The sequence below is a fragment of the Gadus macrocephalus genome, chromosome 7 (genome assembly GCF_031168955.1).
Source record: "Gadus macrocephalus chromosome 7, ASM3116895v1".
Lineage (NCBI taxonomy): Eukaryota > Metazoa > Chordata > Actinopteri > Gadiformes > Gadidae > Gadus > Gadus macrocephalus.
In genome coordinates, this window is record NC_082388.1 from 7,143,797 (window position 1) to 7,159,897 (window position 16,101).

The following is a 16,101-nucleotide window of genomic DNA, read 5'->3' on the forward strand; positions in this document are numbered from 1 at the left end:
TTTGACATAGTAATATGGTAAAAACTTTTAGTTTTTTAAACATAATCCATTTTAATAATCCAAAACTGGAATAATAATGTGTTTGATTTCGATTTTTATTTCATTTTTTGTCTTGTTTCATTTTAAAGATGTTTTGTCACCCACCCAAGACACGTCAGGTTGTAATACAAACCTTTTCTATTCCTAAGTTTTTTTTTTTTATTATTTATACCCAAAGTAAAGGACACCATTTTAATTCCTCAACACTCTTTGCTACACCCGTTTACCTGATGAAACGTTTACAGTCCTCACTTGCATCAATCACAACGGGAACATCTGCAATCCCCATCCCCCATTGGCTTAATGACCTAAGGCATATTTACGTCACAGCAAAAACGCAAATTAATTAAATAAAGTTGTTCTTCTAATTTGCTACATTGCTCCACCTACGGCCAACCCCATTGTTTTATTAATTAAAATCCACCTGTAATCGGATCCTTAAAGGTGACATATTATACCACCAGGTGTGAGTGTGATAAGCCCTTACAAGACGTTTTGAAAATCTTCCTCTAGTGACATCACAAGTGGGAGTGTCCACCTATAAAAGGGCCTTTATTAAATATTATACCACCGGGTGTGAGTGTGAGTAGCCATTACAAGCCCTTTGAAATACTGCCTAATTAAAAACCGCCCACTTGTGATGTCACTAAAGCACTTGAAAAGGCAGGTTTTCAAAACGGCTTGTAACAGCAAATCACACTCACACCTGGTGGTATAATTGGGGACCTTAAGATGATTGTTGTTATTTTTGCTGGATCTGGAGACAACTAAAAGAAAACGAAGGCTGAAAGTGACAAATAAGTCTAAAAATAATACCGTCTGTCTGGGCGAGTTTTCAAAAAACTATTTTTAGATGCAAGGTTTTACAAAGCCGTCCTGAAGTCACGACGTTTGGTCCGGAGCTTGGGAGGAAACGATGCGTTTAACGTCTTCCTGTCCCTTGTGTCACTTTACACTTAAGGCTGAGTTACGGTTCCACGTTGACGCAATGCGTCCTTAAGGACCCTTCTTGCGTACACCGCAAGGGCCTGACGTGCGCCTTCCAAAAAAGATAGCCTCGAGTCGAGGCAACGCAGAAGCAAGGGCTGTGATTGGTCCACTCACTAAAACCTGACGCTGAACCAGGTCCACACAAGCGTCTGCGTGGTCATTGTGTTGTGTCGACGTGGAACAATGACTGAGCCTTTAGAAGAGGCGTTTACATGCACTGCCATTGTTTTCTAACCTTATTAAACAAAAAGACGGAGTGTGTTGCATCGATTTATGTTTCATGGAAATTCAGTTGAGCCATCACTCATTTGAAATCACTTTCATGATGATTCATTGCTGTGCATCACATATCATCAACTTTATCATTGCACTTTTGGTAGTTGTAGTTTTTCTTTTAAATGTATGTATGTGTGAACAAGTGCCACAAAAGATAGGGTTAGGGTGATAAAGACACAAGTTTTGTCTTTTTCGAAAAAACACAATAAAAAATGCACGGACGTTACTATTTTGACCAGTTGTTTATATATGCAATACACTGTTATTTTTATACTTAAAAAAGCAAATCCTATGTGTTCATGTTTTACAAATACTGTCAGACTTTTTATGAATTGGGACAACTTGTCTAAAAAGAAAAAAAGTTCTCATTAAAACACACATGCTGAAACTATCTGCCTTTACGACATCATTTTTTCAGGGTTATGTATTTGACGCTATTGAATGTTTTCCAAATGCAATATGTTAGAACTACCAAGAAAGCAGCAATATCGCTCTCCATTTTTGGCTATACCCTCAACAAAACTAAACTCCCACCAGAACAAATTATGTTACTTGAATTAGTTTGAAGTATTTACTATTAGGCCAAAGTGTACTGTTAGGTGTGTGCTAATTAAATTGCTAAGTCTAAGAATATTTCATAATAACAGTTTCATGATGAAAGTGGTCTTGCAATGAGTCCGCAAAACGGCACTATTCCTGATCTGAAGGCTCGCTAACCACCATGCTACTCATACCCAGAGCTTTTCAGTGAAATACGTCCTAATATTATATCTTTCTTGCTACCGTGTTTCCATTGTCTATAAACAAATTGGGGTTTTAAAGACGGCACATACAAATATTAGCTCTGCCAATTCAGCAGCGACGTCAGACTTCCATTTTGAGCTTACTGTAAGCATAGCATTGAAGAAGAACCGTTTCATGCTTGAATGCTACGCTAGCTATCCTAAGATCACCAGCTGTCTGAGTATGTTTGTTTTTTGGTCCATTGAAACATTTTACTCAACAGGCTACTTTAAAAAAAATGGAGCATCATGAATGTTAAGTGATAAAGGTCCCATATTATACCACCAGGTGTGAGTGTGATTAGCCGCTAAAGGGCGTTTTGAAAATCTGTCTCTTCTTTTTTTTTAAGTGGGCGTGTCCACCTAGACGTGCGCTGGATAGATCAGTCTACCAGCCTACCCAGTGGACTGTAGCAAACGTTGCTTTTCTGTCCTTCATACATCTTGGGGGACATGTCCACTTGTGATGTCACTTGTGGCAATTTTTTTAAACGGCTTGTATCGGCTAATCACACTCACACCTGGTGGCATAAATTGTCACCCTTTAAAGTATTACAACTAAAGTTTGTGCGTTGTGCCTGCAAAGTGCTCAATGTGTTAGATGTGTGTACGCTTTAAAGAAACGTTTGACGTTGTAACTTGGTGAGAAAAATAGCAAATAAAAAAACTCAAAAGTTTCCTAAAAACAAACTGTTTTCTGCTAGGATGACAAGAAGTTCTACCAGCTGGAGTTGGTCAACAGAGAGACAGGCTTCAGCAAAGTGTTTAACTCCAGTGCCAACGTTGGCGTGATCAACCCACTGGTCAAGGTGAGCCTCCATTTAGACGCCTGCTAGCTAGCTCTGGTCGGGAGCGTATCTATGTACCCCGGGTCCTATGTTCCCCGCTATGTATGTGACCGGGGAACAAGGGCCCTGTGAGCAAATCTTTTTTTCGTAGGATGGTAGGGGCAAGTACCGCCTTTTTTCGCCTCAGATTTTCCTGTGATTGGTTAGAATGCATCTCCTCCGGTTGGTTATGGTAAGGGTTAGGTTAAGGGTTAACCCTCACCCTAACCCTAAACCTGACCCTAACCCTTTGCACCCGGGGAACATAGGACCTGGGGAACATAGGGATGACCCCCTCTGGTCTTCCTACCAGCTGATCTAGTTATTCACATCTAGCTAACATCCAACCTGGTGATGAAACAGGGTATTTCCAGTGCTCAGACGATACCTACTAGCGTTCAGCTCATGGTAGAGACGGTCACCAACCTCTGGAGGGACCAGAGCTAGCTAGCTAGCGTCCATAGATAAATATACTGACTAGATATCACATTTAATAAGCCATCTTGCCGCGGGTTGATTTTTCTGACATGTTTGTGGTAATGATAGTAAAAAGATATCTATAAATCGATCTTGAATTTTCTGTATATCATTACCACAAACACACGTCTGACGTAGGTTCAGGCGATATCTAGTGAGTATATATATCTATGTGTCTTCTGAAGGAAGAGACAGTCACCTACCTCTAGATGAAACAGAGCTAGCTAGCTAGCTAGGGACCAGAGGGGGTCATCCCTATGTTCCCCATTTTAACATTATTTTAGAGGTATTTTAAGCCTAAAATAATGTTAAAATATAAAATACTGTTACCACCTTTAAGGAAACAAATTGATCTTTTCGGAAACACCTTTTTTGTTGTGGTTGTGCTTCATTAAACATCACAACACAAAATGATTAGAATAGAGACTGATTGATGTTAATATTTCGGTCAGCTAGGTATGCTAACATTGAATAGCTGTTGATAGACATTAAGCTGTTGGTCACAAGCAGGTGCCATAACGCAGCAGAATACGCCAAGGTAAAGGTTTGGTTTCTTGTTTGTTGGTATTACGTCATGTCATAATTTAGGTAGCAGAAAGAGAGAGGGATTCACTCAACAACTATCAATCGCTATCGTAAGACTAGCTAGCTAGCTATTGGACTTTGACTTTATCTGCGAAGATCAACTTCACTTCTAAGAGACTGTAAATGGACTGTACGTCCACATGTATTATGTCGGAATGTTATAATAATTCAAATAACATTTCTACACCCAGGCTATATTGAAAGGAAATCCCCAAATGCTGACCGCTATTTCCTAAGGGAGATTTTCCTAAGGGAGATTTTTCTAAGGTCGTTTTTTTCTTGCCCTCCTCTGGGCTAAGGTCAGGGAGTTGTCATTTAGCCTGTTGAGCCCTTTGAGACATTACCAGTGGTTAAGGGCTATACAAATACAACTGAATAGAAATTATATTAAATGAAATGAAATTATATGATATGATAAGATATTCAATTAAATCGAATTTAATCTACCTTTGTTTCCCCTTTTCTTAGCCTTCCTGAAGCTATGAACATGTCCTCAACAACCGACCAATCAGAGGAGGCGCATGGAGAAAGAAATTAAGAAATACCAGTAAAACAGAAACAAGCGATTGTTGCAACATTGCACTCTCCGACAAAAAACAAACCGTTGAGTCAAAAGACGTGTGTTCTGACAGATGGCTAGTTTAAAGGTCCCACATTATACCACCAGGTTTGAGTGTGATCAGCCGTTACAAGCCGTGTTGAAAATCGCCCTCTTTTGACATCACAAGTGGCGTGTCCACCTAGATGTATGACGGATAGATGAGCAATGTTTGCTACAGTCTACTGAGTAGGCTGGTAGACATATAGATAGATATATCCAGCACACATCTAGGTGGACACGCCCACCGATTTTCAAAACGGCTTCTAACGGCTAATAACACCTCTTGGTATAATATGGGACCTTTAAAAGGTGGACTTCCAAAGTAAGCTCTGTCTTCCAGTCAGATTGAATCGCATGTTTAAGTGTGTGCACTGTGTTGTTGCTTTTTACAAGCAGACAAAACGTTCTAAAACATGTCAACATCCAAACTGTGTCGGTTAAGATCCACAGCTAAAGGTAGAGTTATGGTTACACGTCGATGCAACGCAAGGGGGTTTACGGACCCATTACGTCCTCGCGGACCCTCCTTGCGTACCCCGCAAGGGCTTGAGTTTCGCCTCCCAAAAATGTTAACCTTGTGTCAAGGCGATGCAGCAGCGAGGGCTGTCATTGGTCCGCTAACTACATCATTTCCGGCCATTCGCTTTTCCGGTTTCACTTGCCTAAACACCGCCATTTTAATAGTGTGTTTTGGTCGGACATGGGAAAAGCCGGCAGGTAAACAAATAGGCTACAATGAGGCTATCAACGATAGACATCACATGAGTCTTGGTCGGTCGGTCAGTCTTTACAAAAAACATAGCGCCCCCTACCGGTGGGGCGATGAATTGCACAGCGACACCAAGACCCGAAACAGAACCAAAACAGGTTTGCGACTGCGTCGAAGTGACTGCATAGTCATTCCGTCGCGTCAACGTGGAACCAAAAACCAACCTTTAGACTCTGTTAAGACGGAACCCCTTCGTCGAAGCATGTGAGGACAGACGATGGTTAAATAACAAAAAAAATCTGTCAAAGCTGCTGTCTATCCGTTTTAGTGTTTCTCTTTTACATTTTAAATGTCCCATGTTACACCACCAGGTGTGAGCGTGATTAGCCGTTACATGCCCTTTTAAAAATCTGCCTCCTCCTGTGTTTTAATGACATCACAGGTGGGCGTGTCCACCTTGCTGTGTGACGGATAGATGAGCAACGTTTGCTGCAGTCCACTACAGGCTGGTAGACTGATCTCTCCAGCACACATCTAGATGGACACGCCCACTTGTGATGTCAGAAGAGCCAGATTTTCAAAACGGCTCGCATTGGCAAATCACACTCACACCTAGTGGAATAATATAATATTTAACATTGCTGATGCACAATCATAAAAAAAAATGGCTCTAATCAGACACCCACACTAGAAACAAAGCTGATTGTTTCTTTGCAACCCAATTTTTTTTCTTTATGCACATTCACTTTTTTAAAACCGATTTGAATTCCAAAACTCCAAAATTCCCTAAGTCATTCGCCTCACACTGCTTTCTATCTGAATATATACCGTAAAGTTTCTCTTGCCATCAATTTCACAATTTACCTTCCTATAAAATAGGAAGGTTAACTGATTTGTTGTTATCACTTAAAGTCATTATTTAATCCTAATAACCTAGGGAGACCTATCACCTGCCACCATTTAGTTTTCTGGTCATATGACCCAAATTAAAGTGGTTATTATCTTATCTGACGAGGTCATCAAGACATTTTTTAAGACGAAACGTTTGAAGGTTTAGGGGAAATGTCACCAATTTATTTAAAGGTGACATATTATTCCACCAGGTGTGAGTGTGATTAGCCGTTATAAGCCTTTTTGAAGTTCTGCCGCTTCTGATATCATAAGTGGTAAGTGGGCGTTTCGACCTCGATTTGTGACGGATGGATGAGCAACATTTGCGACAGTCCACTGGGTAGGCTGGTTGATTGATCTATCCAGCAAATATAGGTGGACACACCCACTTGTGATCAGAAGAGGTCGATTTTCAAAACGGCTTGCACCGGCCAATAGGGCTTTGACTCCGAACTTCGTTATTCGAATATAATTCGAATATCAAAAAATAATTCAAAATTCGAACGAATATTAGGCAGCCCTTAATATTCGAACCTGTTATGGGCAGGCCAAGAGGGAGAGACGTCGGAGAACCCGACGCAGTCTATTCATAATATTGTAATGACCACGGAAGAGGCAGTGAATGAAGTATTGTTTAGACAGCGATTTATTAGAAACCTAATAAACCGTTGGAACACGCAAGACCGGTAACTAGTGGTGCAACGGTTCACGGGTTTCCCGTGATCTGTACGGATCAACCCTCACGGTTCGGGACGCAAGTGATCCGCGGATCGGCTGATAAAAAAAAAAGTTGTGCATTCACGTGATCAGCGCATGTTTAAAGGACAATTCCAGTATTAACAACATCATCAAGTATCGTAGCGAAATACAGTTTCTGTTGTGTTTTATTTGGCGTTCCGTAAATCCCATGGAAACGGAAACCGGAACCGGACATGTTTATGTTTGGTTGTAGTCTTTTCGCTCGGTTCTCCGTATCAACAGTAGGGCTAGAACCTAGCGAAAAGACTACAACCAACCTCCCTTGCAATGAGCAATGTGTCTTCCAACCGAAATCAATGGATTTACAGAATGCCAAATAAAACGACAGAAACTGTATTTCGCTACCATACTTGATGAAAAAAAAGATGAGGATGTCTGCATTGCCATGGGAGAATATAGACTAACTCTCCCAAGGCAATGCAGAAATCCTGAATTGTAAATCCAGGGTTAGGGATTACTTACTATCCATGTTAAAAATAAGAAGGAATAATGCCTCAGATTGCAATTTTTTGTAAATATTGACTATGCTTAAAGGAAGCAGGATTATTACCCTATCTTTCACTTAATTTTGTTTTTACACATTTGAAGATTTTATTTAAAGTCACATTTGTCTTGTTATCTTTATTGTTGTTGTTGATCCGAAAATGATCCGACCCGTGACTCAAAAACCGTGAAAAAAAAACCTTGCTATGCACCCCTACCAGTAACCATAGCAACGCCGGTAAACAACCCCGGAAAGCCCAATCCAGGTCTTACTGAAGGCATTTATTTAATGGTCAAAATATTATTAATAAATATTCGAAAATATTCGAATATTAATATTAATAAACAAACGTACTTCAAATATGATTTTTGGGCATAAGTCAAAGCCCTACCGGCCGATCACACCCACACCTGGTGGTGTAATATTTCACCTTTAACTTAGATACCAGACCGCCATACTGAGTTTAACGCCATAAGAAAATGTGTCTATGTGTTTCTATGGGCTTTACCTGAAAAGCACAAAAATATTAAGACTATGTTACTGAGTGGTTGTCTTATAGGAAACCTTGTACAATTAAGTTCATGATTTATAAATGTACTTCCATCAATCCTTTTGACTTTAATACCAAAGCAGCAAAACTAGGCGGATATGATATCGAAACCTTAAATATTGTCGAACTTGTACAACATCAAATTATTAACAATTAATTATTTTATTTTATTCTTTCCATTTGTAAACTTACAAGCGGTTAAACTAGACACATAATTTGACGTTCCTTAATTAAACTAAACAGTTTATTATCTTGCAACCAAGAGAGCAAATTCATGTTTTTTTTAAATAGTTTCTTGATTTTGGAAGGATCTTTCTACACATATATATTTGAGAAAACAAATGCAAAAAAACGAATTCATCCATTTATGTGCAACAATTAAACTAAAATGCAAATAAATATGGGGCACGCCTCTGGACCAATTAGCCCTACCTTGAACACTGTGAAGTATTACAATGATTTACATTGTGTTTTCCTGCATGCAAGCAATCAACATTAAAGCCTATATGCATTATACCTTTGTGGGACAACCCGGCAGATCCGTAGTGCTCCAAACATTATTCTCCAATCCAGTCAACTGCTGGCCAAACGCCGTACGTCACTCCACAACCTGATAATACATTTCTGCATTCAAAGACTTAGCCCCCGTTACTTTATTGTCAAAGAGTTTAGATTAAACTTCCCATTAGAGACATTTTGGTTTAAATTTTGAGAATATTCAAAACGTTATGAAATATATACTTCCACTCAAGGAAAAAGGATGTATCTGCACTTGATAATCGATTAGGATTTTGGCATGTTCACAGCGTCACTTTATTTTTTACTTAAACGCACAAACTTAAAGTTCTTCCATATCTAATCCTTTTAAATTAACCAAATGAAAACTAAATTATAGTAGTCTCCTGTTTACTATGCTAATGTGTGAATTTTCAATATATATTTTTTACTATTTTAAACATTGTTTAGAAATGGCATTGTTTTTTAATGATCTGAATGGGCATTCATAAACTAACGTTGTCATGTTGCAGGAGTTTGCTCCAATAAATGTAAAAGTGCTGGAAAGGTTTTTCTTCAGGAGGTGACAGTCCAAGTAATTTCAGTATATGTAAACCAAGTCTTACTTTTGATCGTTTGTAATAAATAATATGCTTTGTTCATGAATGTGATATTTTTTTTGCAACCCTGCACAATATTATGTACAGTCGATTTTGTGAGAAGTATACAATACAATAATAATGACAATTCCTAGAATGATAGTGTTTATATTTATATCATGGTTTCTGTTCTATGTTATGAAACAGTAAAATCCTTAAACATTGAACCTGTTCACGTGGTGTGTGTGTGTGTGTGTGTGTGTGTGTGTGTGTGTGTGTGTGTGTGTGTGTGTGTGTGTGTGTGTGTGTGTGTGTGTGTGTGTGTGTGTGTGTCCGTGTGTGTGTGTGCGTGCATTATAATATGAATCTTGATTGAAAAAACTTAAGTTCTTAAGTGTTTCACAAAGTAACAGTGTGTGTGTGTAACAGACAGTATGAACAGTAAAAGTGCAACACTATTATCATTTTCCATCAATTTTGTCCACAAAGCATCTAGAGACCCAGAGCCAAGAGCTAAAGTTGGGTCAATTGCGGTTTTCATATAATTGCCATGTGTGCTCTATAGCTTAGCTTCAAAATGCTATGAAATGTTGCACAGGAAAGCGTACCGATGATAGCGACTCTAGTTCCCTGCGTCACAGCACTGCAATTCAGAGCAGAATATCTGTTGAATATCTTTTTAACTTCAAAAAACAAACCAAAAACACTTTCAACATCAGCTACCTCTGCGAAGCAAAACCGAATTCTGTGGGAAACACTGTAATGCGTACCGTAACGTTATGAAGTATAAACAACGTCCAACATGCTCATTATGTTTATTATGATTATTTTGACCACAGATATCAACACAAAATTTGTAAGTTGGCAAGTTAACGCTATGTTACTTGTGGCTGTTATAACGTGGGATGTCACTGTAGGCAACATGTGGGATTCAACCATCAACCATATCAACCCAGTGCTGCGTTCCAATATCCACACTATCCGCACTCACTATACTTAGCTTGAGTACGCAGGGCGTTCCAAAAAAGGTCAAACCGCGCAGTGTGGATAGATGCACATTTTTCATACTCATCGGCAGCCATCTTAGCCACGTGGCGGAAGAGGGCGGAGCCAGGCTGAGCCAACGTCGGCGCATTTTCCAGATAGCCTGAATTAATGGAGTCGTTTTGTAGTTTTCATAGCTGTTATAGCTTTTTATAGCTGCTAGGCGTAAGAGTTTACAGTCCAAAGCGGGATGTTTATTGCGGGGGAGGAGCCGCGGAGGCAGTCATGATCGTAATTTGCGGTTAGTGCACCACGGAGTATTTGATTTTTACATGACTGACATCTGAAAATCAGAGCACTTAGTGAGTGTGGTGTACTGCGTTTAAGTGTACTCATGGAAGTATGGATATTGGAACACAGTACAGGTCTCAACGGCACTATATCTATTAAGCATACATGCGTCAAAGAACATAGCCCGAGATTCCTACCTACACCAACTCATTACAAAATAAAACATATAAAAAGTGACGTCAAATGGGCTTTCTTCGGCAATGGCGGCGAAGACTACAACTCCCATGATGCCACGGTACTCGCTACTACGCCTTTGCTGTTGTTTTGATTTAGCGACCCCTAGTGGCAGGAATGAACACATCAAACCTTTAGCAGACATTAACATGACAATCTTCAAGAGTATTACTTTAAAGGTCACATATTAGACCACTAGGTGTGAGTGTGATTAGCAGTTACAAGCCGTTTTGAAAATCGGCCTCTTCTGACATTACAAATGGCCGTATCCACCTAGATAGATAGATGAGCAACGTTTTCTACAGTCCACTGGGTAGGCTGGTAGATATATCCAGCACAGATCTAGGTGGACACGCCCACTAGTGATGTCATGTGGGGAAGATTTTTTCGAAACGGCTTGTAAGGCTAATCACACTCACACCTGGTGGTATAATATGTCTCCTTTAAAATTATTTAAGTGTGCTTCTGTCCTGTAGGTGAGTGTGTCAAAGTGTGTGCGTGTGGTGGTGTGGGTTTATCCAAAGCGCTTTACAATATTGCCCGGCATTCACCCATTCATGCACACATTCACACAGCGACGGCGGAGTCGACCATGACGGGTGTCAGCCAGTAGGGTGAGGAGCCTTACTCAGGGATTACCAGCCAACGCGATCTACCTCCTTGAGCTACTGCTGCCCCCAAAAAAGAAAGTAGGCCAAACCCAAACTCCCTCCACCACCTCCACCACCTCCACCACCTCCAGTCAGTTCATTGGGTGTTCAGCTACTCAGCAGCACGATGATGTAGATGAGCAGGAGGCAGATGAGGATGAGGGTGAAGTTGACGAAGAGCTCCTGCAGGTTCCTCTTGGTCTGAGGGTTCATCTCGATGTGCGACGCCCGGCGAATGGCCGTCTTGGTCATGTGCTGCACGCGCTCCATCCTGGGAGGGCTCTGGGTCTCGGCCTTGGGGCTATCCGGCTGGCTGGCGGTCTGTCTATCTGTCTGTCAGGCTTGTATCTGTCTGTCTGTCTGTCTGTGGGTCGGTCTGTCTGTGGGTCTGTGTGTGTGTGTGTTTTTGTGTCTCTGTGTGTGTGTGTCTTAGGCACGTCAGTCACGTGAGTTGAGTCTTGAGTTCTAAGCTCACCACGCTTCTTTGGTTTGAGTTGGGGATGAGGTCTTTGGTCAAACTCTGGACTAGAGCTTAAGACTGGACTGGAGCTGAAGACTTCCGTCAAACTCTGGATAGGAGTTGAAGACTTTTGTCAAACTCTGGACTGGAGCTTAAGACTGGACTGAAGTTGAAGACTTCAGGCAAACTGTAACTTGCCGCGGCTGGTTGTGTCATGAAGATCTGGACCAGATCAGTGTCGATGCTTGGTAATGCAAACTCATTTAAAAAGATTACGGTGCAGTCACACTCTTCCCTTTACAGCTGATGGTCACCTGTGGATAAATTAAGAAAAGACAAGTAATGGGTGCAATTTAGAATGTATTAAGAGTACTAATCAAGTGAATGATGAATGACATTTTTGTGAATACATTCAGCAGGGTTGCAAACTCTCACGCATCTGGATTGTCACTCACGCTTTCAGCATCAATCTCTAGCTCTCAAGCACACGCAAGAAAATCCATTTTTCTCCCCTCTCAATCTGCTAATTTTCTGTGAATGACTAGACTAGACCAGAGCGTATTGCTTCTTAATGACCGGAGAGGAGTGTAAGGCCCCCTCCACACAGGCGAAAGAAAATCTTTTTTTTATCTGTTTTCCTTTGATGCGTTTCAGAATTTTTGCGAAAATGTATCTAGCTGTAGAAACGCTGTAGTACATATTCAAGGCCACTCTGTGGCGCTGGTTCTCGAACAATAAAAGAAGACAGGCAGAGAAAGCTGTTTTTAAACCTTTTAGATTGAGCAGAAAATACTTTTCAATGTACAGTTAGTAATGCCATTTACCAAGGGGATGTATTTAAAGCTACAAAAATAATACAAATCAAATAAAACAAATTCGACGGAACTCTAGGTTCTATGGCCAACAGCTGTAACATCTGTCTACAACATTTTCACCGCAGTATTCTATGATCGTTGATTCGCTGAAAACCTTGCACCTGATACGTCAGTTGCGCGTCAGTTGCGCGAGAGATTTCGGAGTTCGGAGCCCACTAATGCGCGTTTGAAAGCTTGGATGGCAAGCAAGGTAAGCAGATAAATAGCCAAAAATAATTAGATCTATGGTCTAATAAAATTGTAGGCCTTGTCACTACAGACGTAGCCTTGCCTAATCTAATTGTGTGCCAAGACACTTGCTACAAACTATAGTTGCAACTGTTGTTTGAAGTGTGTTATGTAGGTGCTAGCAAATTGCTCAATAACAATAGGCATGGAACAAATTACTATTTTGTTAGATTTTTTTTTTCCTTTATTAACCCTCAGGGTGACGCCAGCTGGTCAGGAGCAGTCAGGGTGAGGTGTCTTGTTCAGGGACACCTCAACACTCAGCTAGGAGGAGACGAGGATCGAACTAGCAACCTTGAGGTTACCAGCCAACAGGTTCTACCTGCTGAACCACATGCCGCCCATTAGGGGTTCATTGGTTAGCTATGTTGCCTTACAGCGAGACCTTCCCTGGGGTTAGCTAGTATGTTTTCTCAGAAGAAACACATTAGGCTCTGTGGAGTGTGTGTGTGTGGTTGATGGCTGGTTTCAGCAGCCTCACCAAACTGGCCTGGACTGACTCAAACCGGTTGGACTCCGGGCCGGGGTGTTCAACCTGTTAAACCAGCCATCACCACACTCACTCAGGGAGATGGATCACCTGCTTCAAGATTCAATATTCAAGACCTATATGGTCACATACATATAGAGGAAATGCAGTCAAACAAAAAGTTGCAGTGCCTTCAGAGATTGTGCGACATTCAAAATATGAGATATTAAAATAAGGTACAATTGAAACAATGAGCCCTGTATAGAATAACACATCTGTAACAGTCGTCATACAATTATAAACAATGGTAAATCTTCATTTACCATTGATGATTTACCATTAATTTACTGCACGTGTGTCTGTGTGTGTGTGTGTGTGTGTGTGTGTGTGTGTGTGTGTCTGTGTCTGTGTGTGTGTGTCTGTCTGTGTCTGTTTGTGTTCCATTCCATAGCAGTGAGGCTGATCACTTTTGTGTATTCTCCAACAACTGCTGACGTTACCAACTGATAAGGCCACACACACACGCACATGCAAACACACACACACACACACAGAGATATACACAGACACACATACACAGACGGACACACACAGACACAGATACACTCACGCATACACTTACGTAGACAGACAGACAGACAGACAGACAGACAGACAGACAGACAGACAGACAGACAGACAGACAGACAGACAGACAGACAGACAGACAGACAGAGAAGCACACAGACATTAACCCACGAACATACACACACACACACACACACACACACACACACACACACACACACACAGATGGACAGACAGACAGACAGAGAGAGGCGCACACACACAAAAACACACACACATAAACACACACACAGCCTCATACAATTTAGACTCGTGTTTCACTACTAGTATAACTGGATGAACTAGAAGTTAGTTGCGTAACACATTCAGAGCAGACTAGACTTGACTTGCTAGTATTGGGCGTTTTAGTGGTACTAGTACGGATCTACGAAGTTTGTCATGTGACACATTCTGAGAGACAACAGTGAAAGAGAGAGATACCAAGACAAAGAGAGAGAGCTTAACCAAGAGAAGTGAGAGTGGCAACAGATTCCGACCCATTTTGCTCTATTTCTAATCGTTTACAATTATTATACAATACGATGCGTTTTAATCACATAAACCCGTTCCGTTGACAAATAAGGAAATCTGATTTAACAGTATTTTGGAAAATAAAGTTACAATTGAAGAATGCAATTCAAATTAAATACTTATTTATCGCACTTACTTCTCATTTTTCAGATGTAGACTATTCTAATGTTGTTTGTTCGATTAGGTTGGATAATGTTTTCCTTTTGTTAGATTGTGAATGATTTGCGTATTGCTCAGTGGTTGACCGGTACAGCTTGAAGTTTATACTAGTTAGAGTTAGTTAGACTAGTAGAGTTTCCTACCTTAAGAGAGGAAGAGCGGCTGATGTGAGAGAAGAGAGAGAGAGAGAGAGGGTCTGTGGCTGACGTCTGCAGAGCAGCTTGGACTGCACTGGCAGAGCTGGGAGGAACATGAGAGAGAGAGAGAGAGAGAGAGAGAGAGAGAGAGAGAGAGAGAGAGAGAGAGAGAGAGAGAGAGAGAGAGAGAGAGAGAGAGAGAGAGAGGGGGGAGAGAGGGAGAGGGAGAGAGAGGAATAGGGAGCAAGAGAGAGAGGAATAGGGAGTAAGAGAGAGAGGGGAACATTACCATAAAGTTGATGAAAAACAGGGTGTGTGTGTGTGTGTGTGTGTGTGTGTGTGTGTGTGTGTGTGTGTGTGTGTGTGTGTGTGTGTGTGTGTGTGTGTGTGTGTGTGTGTGTGTGTGTGTGTGTGTGTGCGTGCGTGCGTGTGTGTGTGTGTGTGTGTGTGTGTGTGTGTGCGTGCGTGCGTGTGTGTGTGTGTGTGTGTGTGCACCTTAACTGAGACAAATCTCTCTGAAGCTCTGGTGCAATCAATCAGATTTTATTTCGAAACAACCACATTGAATACAGTGACAGATGAATTGCCTATGGCTGACCAGGTTTCTTTAAATTATTAGAATATAAATAAAACTGTAACTTAACTTTTGAGAGAGAGAGAGACAGAGAGGGAGAGAGAGGGGTAGAGAGGAGAGAGGGAGAGAGGGAGGAGGAGAGAGGAGTTAAGAGCTGGCCGCCATATCTCCAGCGAGGGCTGGGGAGAGTGAGGGCAGGGAGGGGGGGTGTGAGGGGGCGAGAGAGGCTGTAAATGCCAGGAGAGGCAAAAAGTATTGAGACGCGTTCCGTGATGCCTCACTCAGTCCTATTATCACTCTCTTCGACAACCTTTCTCTCCCCCACAATTCCCCTCTCCTTCTCCCTCTCTCCTTCGGCCTTTCTCTCTCTCTCTCTCTCTCTCTCTCTCTCTCTCTCTCTCTCTCTCTCTCTCTCTCTCTCTCTCTCTCTCTCTGTCTCTCTCTCTCTCTCTCTCTCTCTCTCTCTCTCTCTCCTCTCTCTCTCTCTCTCTCTCTCTCTCTCTCTCTCAACTGCAGTATTTCACCATGTAAGGCTACATATCGGAGGTGCCTAGCTGCATACCATTTCTTTCTTCGTTCAGTTTGCTGGAACATTCTCCATGTTTATTTGTTTCATTTTCCAAGCGGAGAGAATAGAAGGATAGAATAGCTGAGTGATATTTCTCGTTGGACAGAATAACAAGCAGAGCTGATAATCTTGAACTTTGACCCCTGGCATATTATCTTTGCTGACATTTTTAGAAGCTGAAGGTTGTTGGAAGAATAATGAAACAAAAACCTCAGTTGAAACTTTGTCAGTTTGTGTCTCAACACAAACTGGTCCACTGTTGCCATAGAAA

The 16,101-nt window shown here is 41.3% G+C and overlaps 2 protein-coding genes across 3 annotated transcripts in view; one reads left to right on the plus strand and one right to left on the minus strand.

The window, feature by feature from the left end:
- Positions 1–9,291, plus strand: part of LOC132460741 (protein FAM184A-like) — a 10,865-nt gene extending 1,574 nt beyond the window's left edge. Inside the window, exons 3-4 of the mRNA XM_060055617.1 lie at positions 2,792–2,896; positions 4,445–9,291. Coding sequence (XP_059911600.1) covers positions 2,792–2,896; positions 4,445–4,453 — 114 coding nt within the window. The 3' untranslated portion in view covers positions 4,454–9,291. The remainder of the gene's footprint in view (positions 1–2,791; positions 2,897–4,444) is intronic.
- Positions 9,292–9,862: 571 nt separating this feature from the next.
- Positions 9,863–14,826, minus strand: LOC132460746 (cardiac phospholamban-like). Of its 2 annotated transcripts, none has more exons than XM_060055631.1 (2): positions 14,695–14,826; positions 9,863–11,997 (listed from the first exon to the last, which is right to left on the minus strand). In XM_060055631.1, the coding sequence occupies exon 2, from the start codon at positions 11,491–11,493 to the stop codon at positions 11,332–11,334; it is 162 nt and encodes a 53-aa protein (XP_059911614.1). In that variant the 5' UTR covers positions 11,494–11,997; positions 14,695–14,826; the 3' UTR covers positions 9,863–11,331. The 2 variants fall into 2 exon arrangements, with proteins under 2 accessions (XP_059911614.1, XP_059911615.1); XM_060055632.1 differs by having other exon boundaries at positions 14,529–14,791.
- Positions 14,827–16,101: the final 1,275 nt, after the last annotated feature.

Bases quoted from the DNA above. Each gene is read 5' to 3' on its own strand.
- LOC132460746 (XM_060055631.1), bottom strand. From the start codon at position 11,493: ATGGAGCGCGTGCAGCACATGACCAAGACGGCCATTCGCCGGGCGTCG.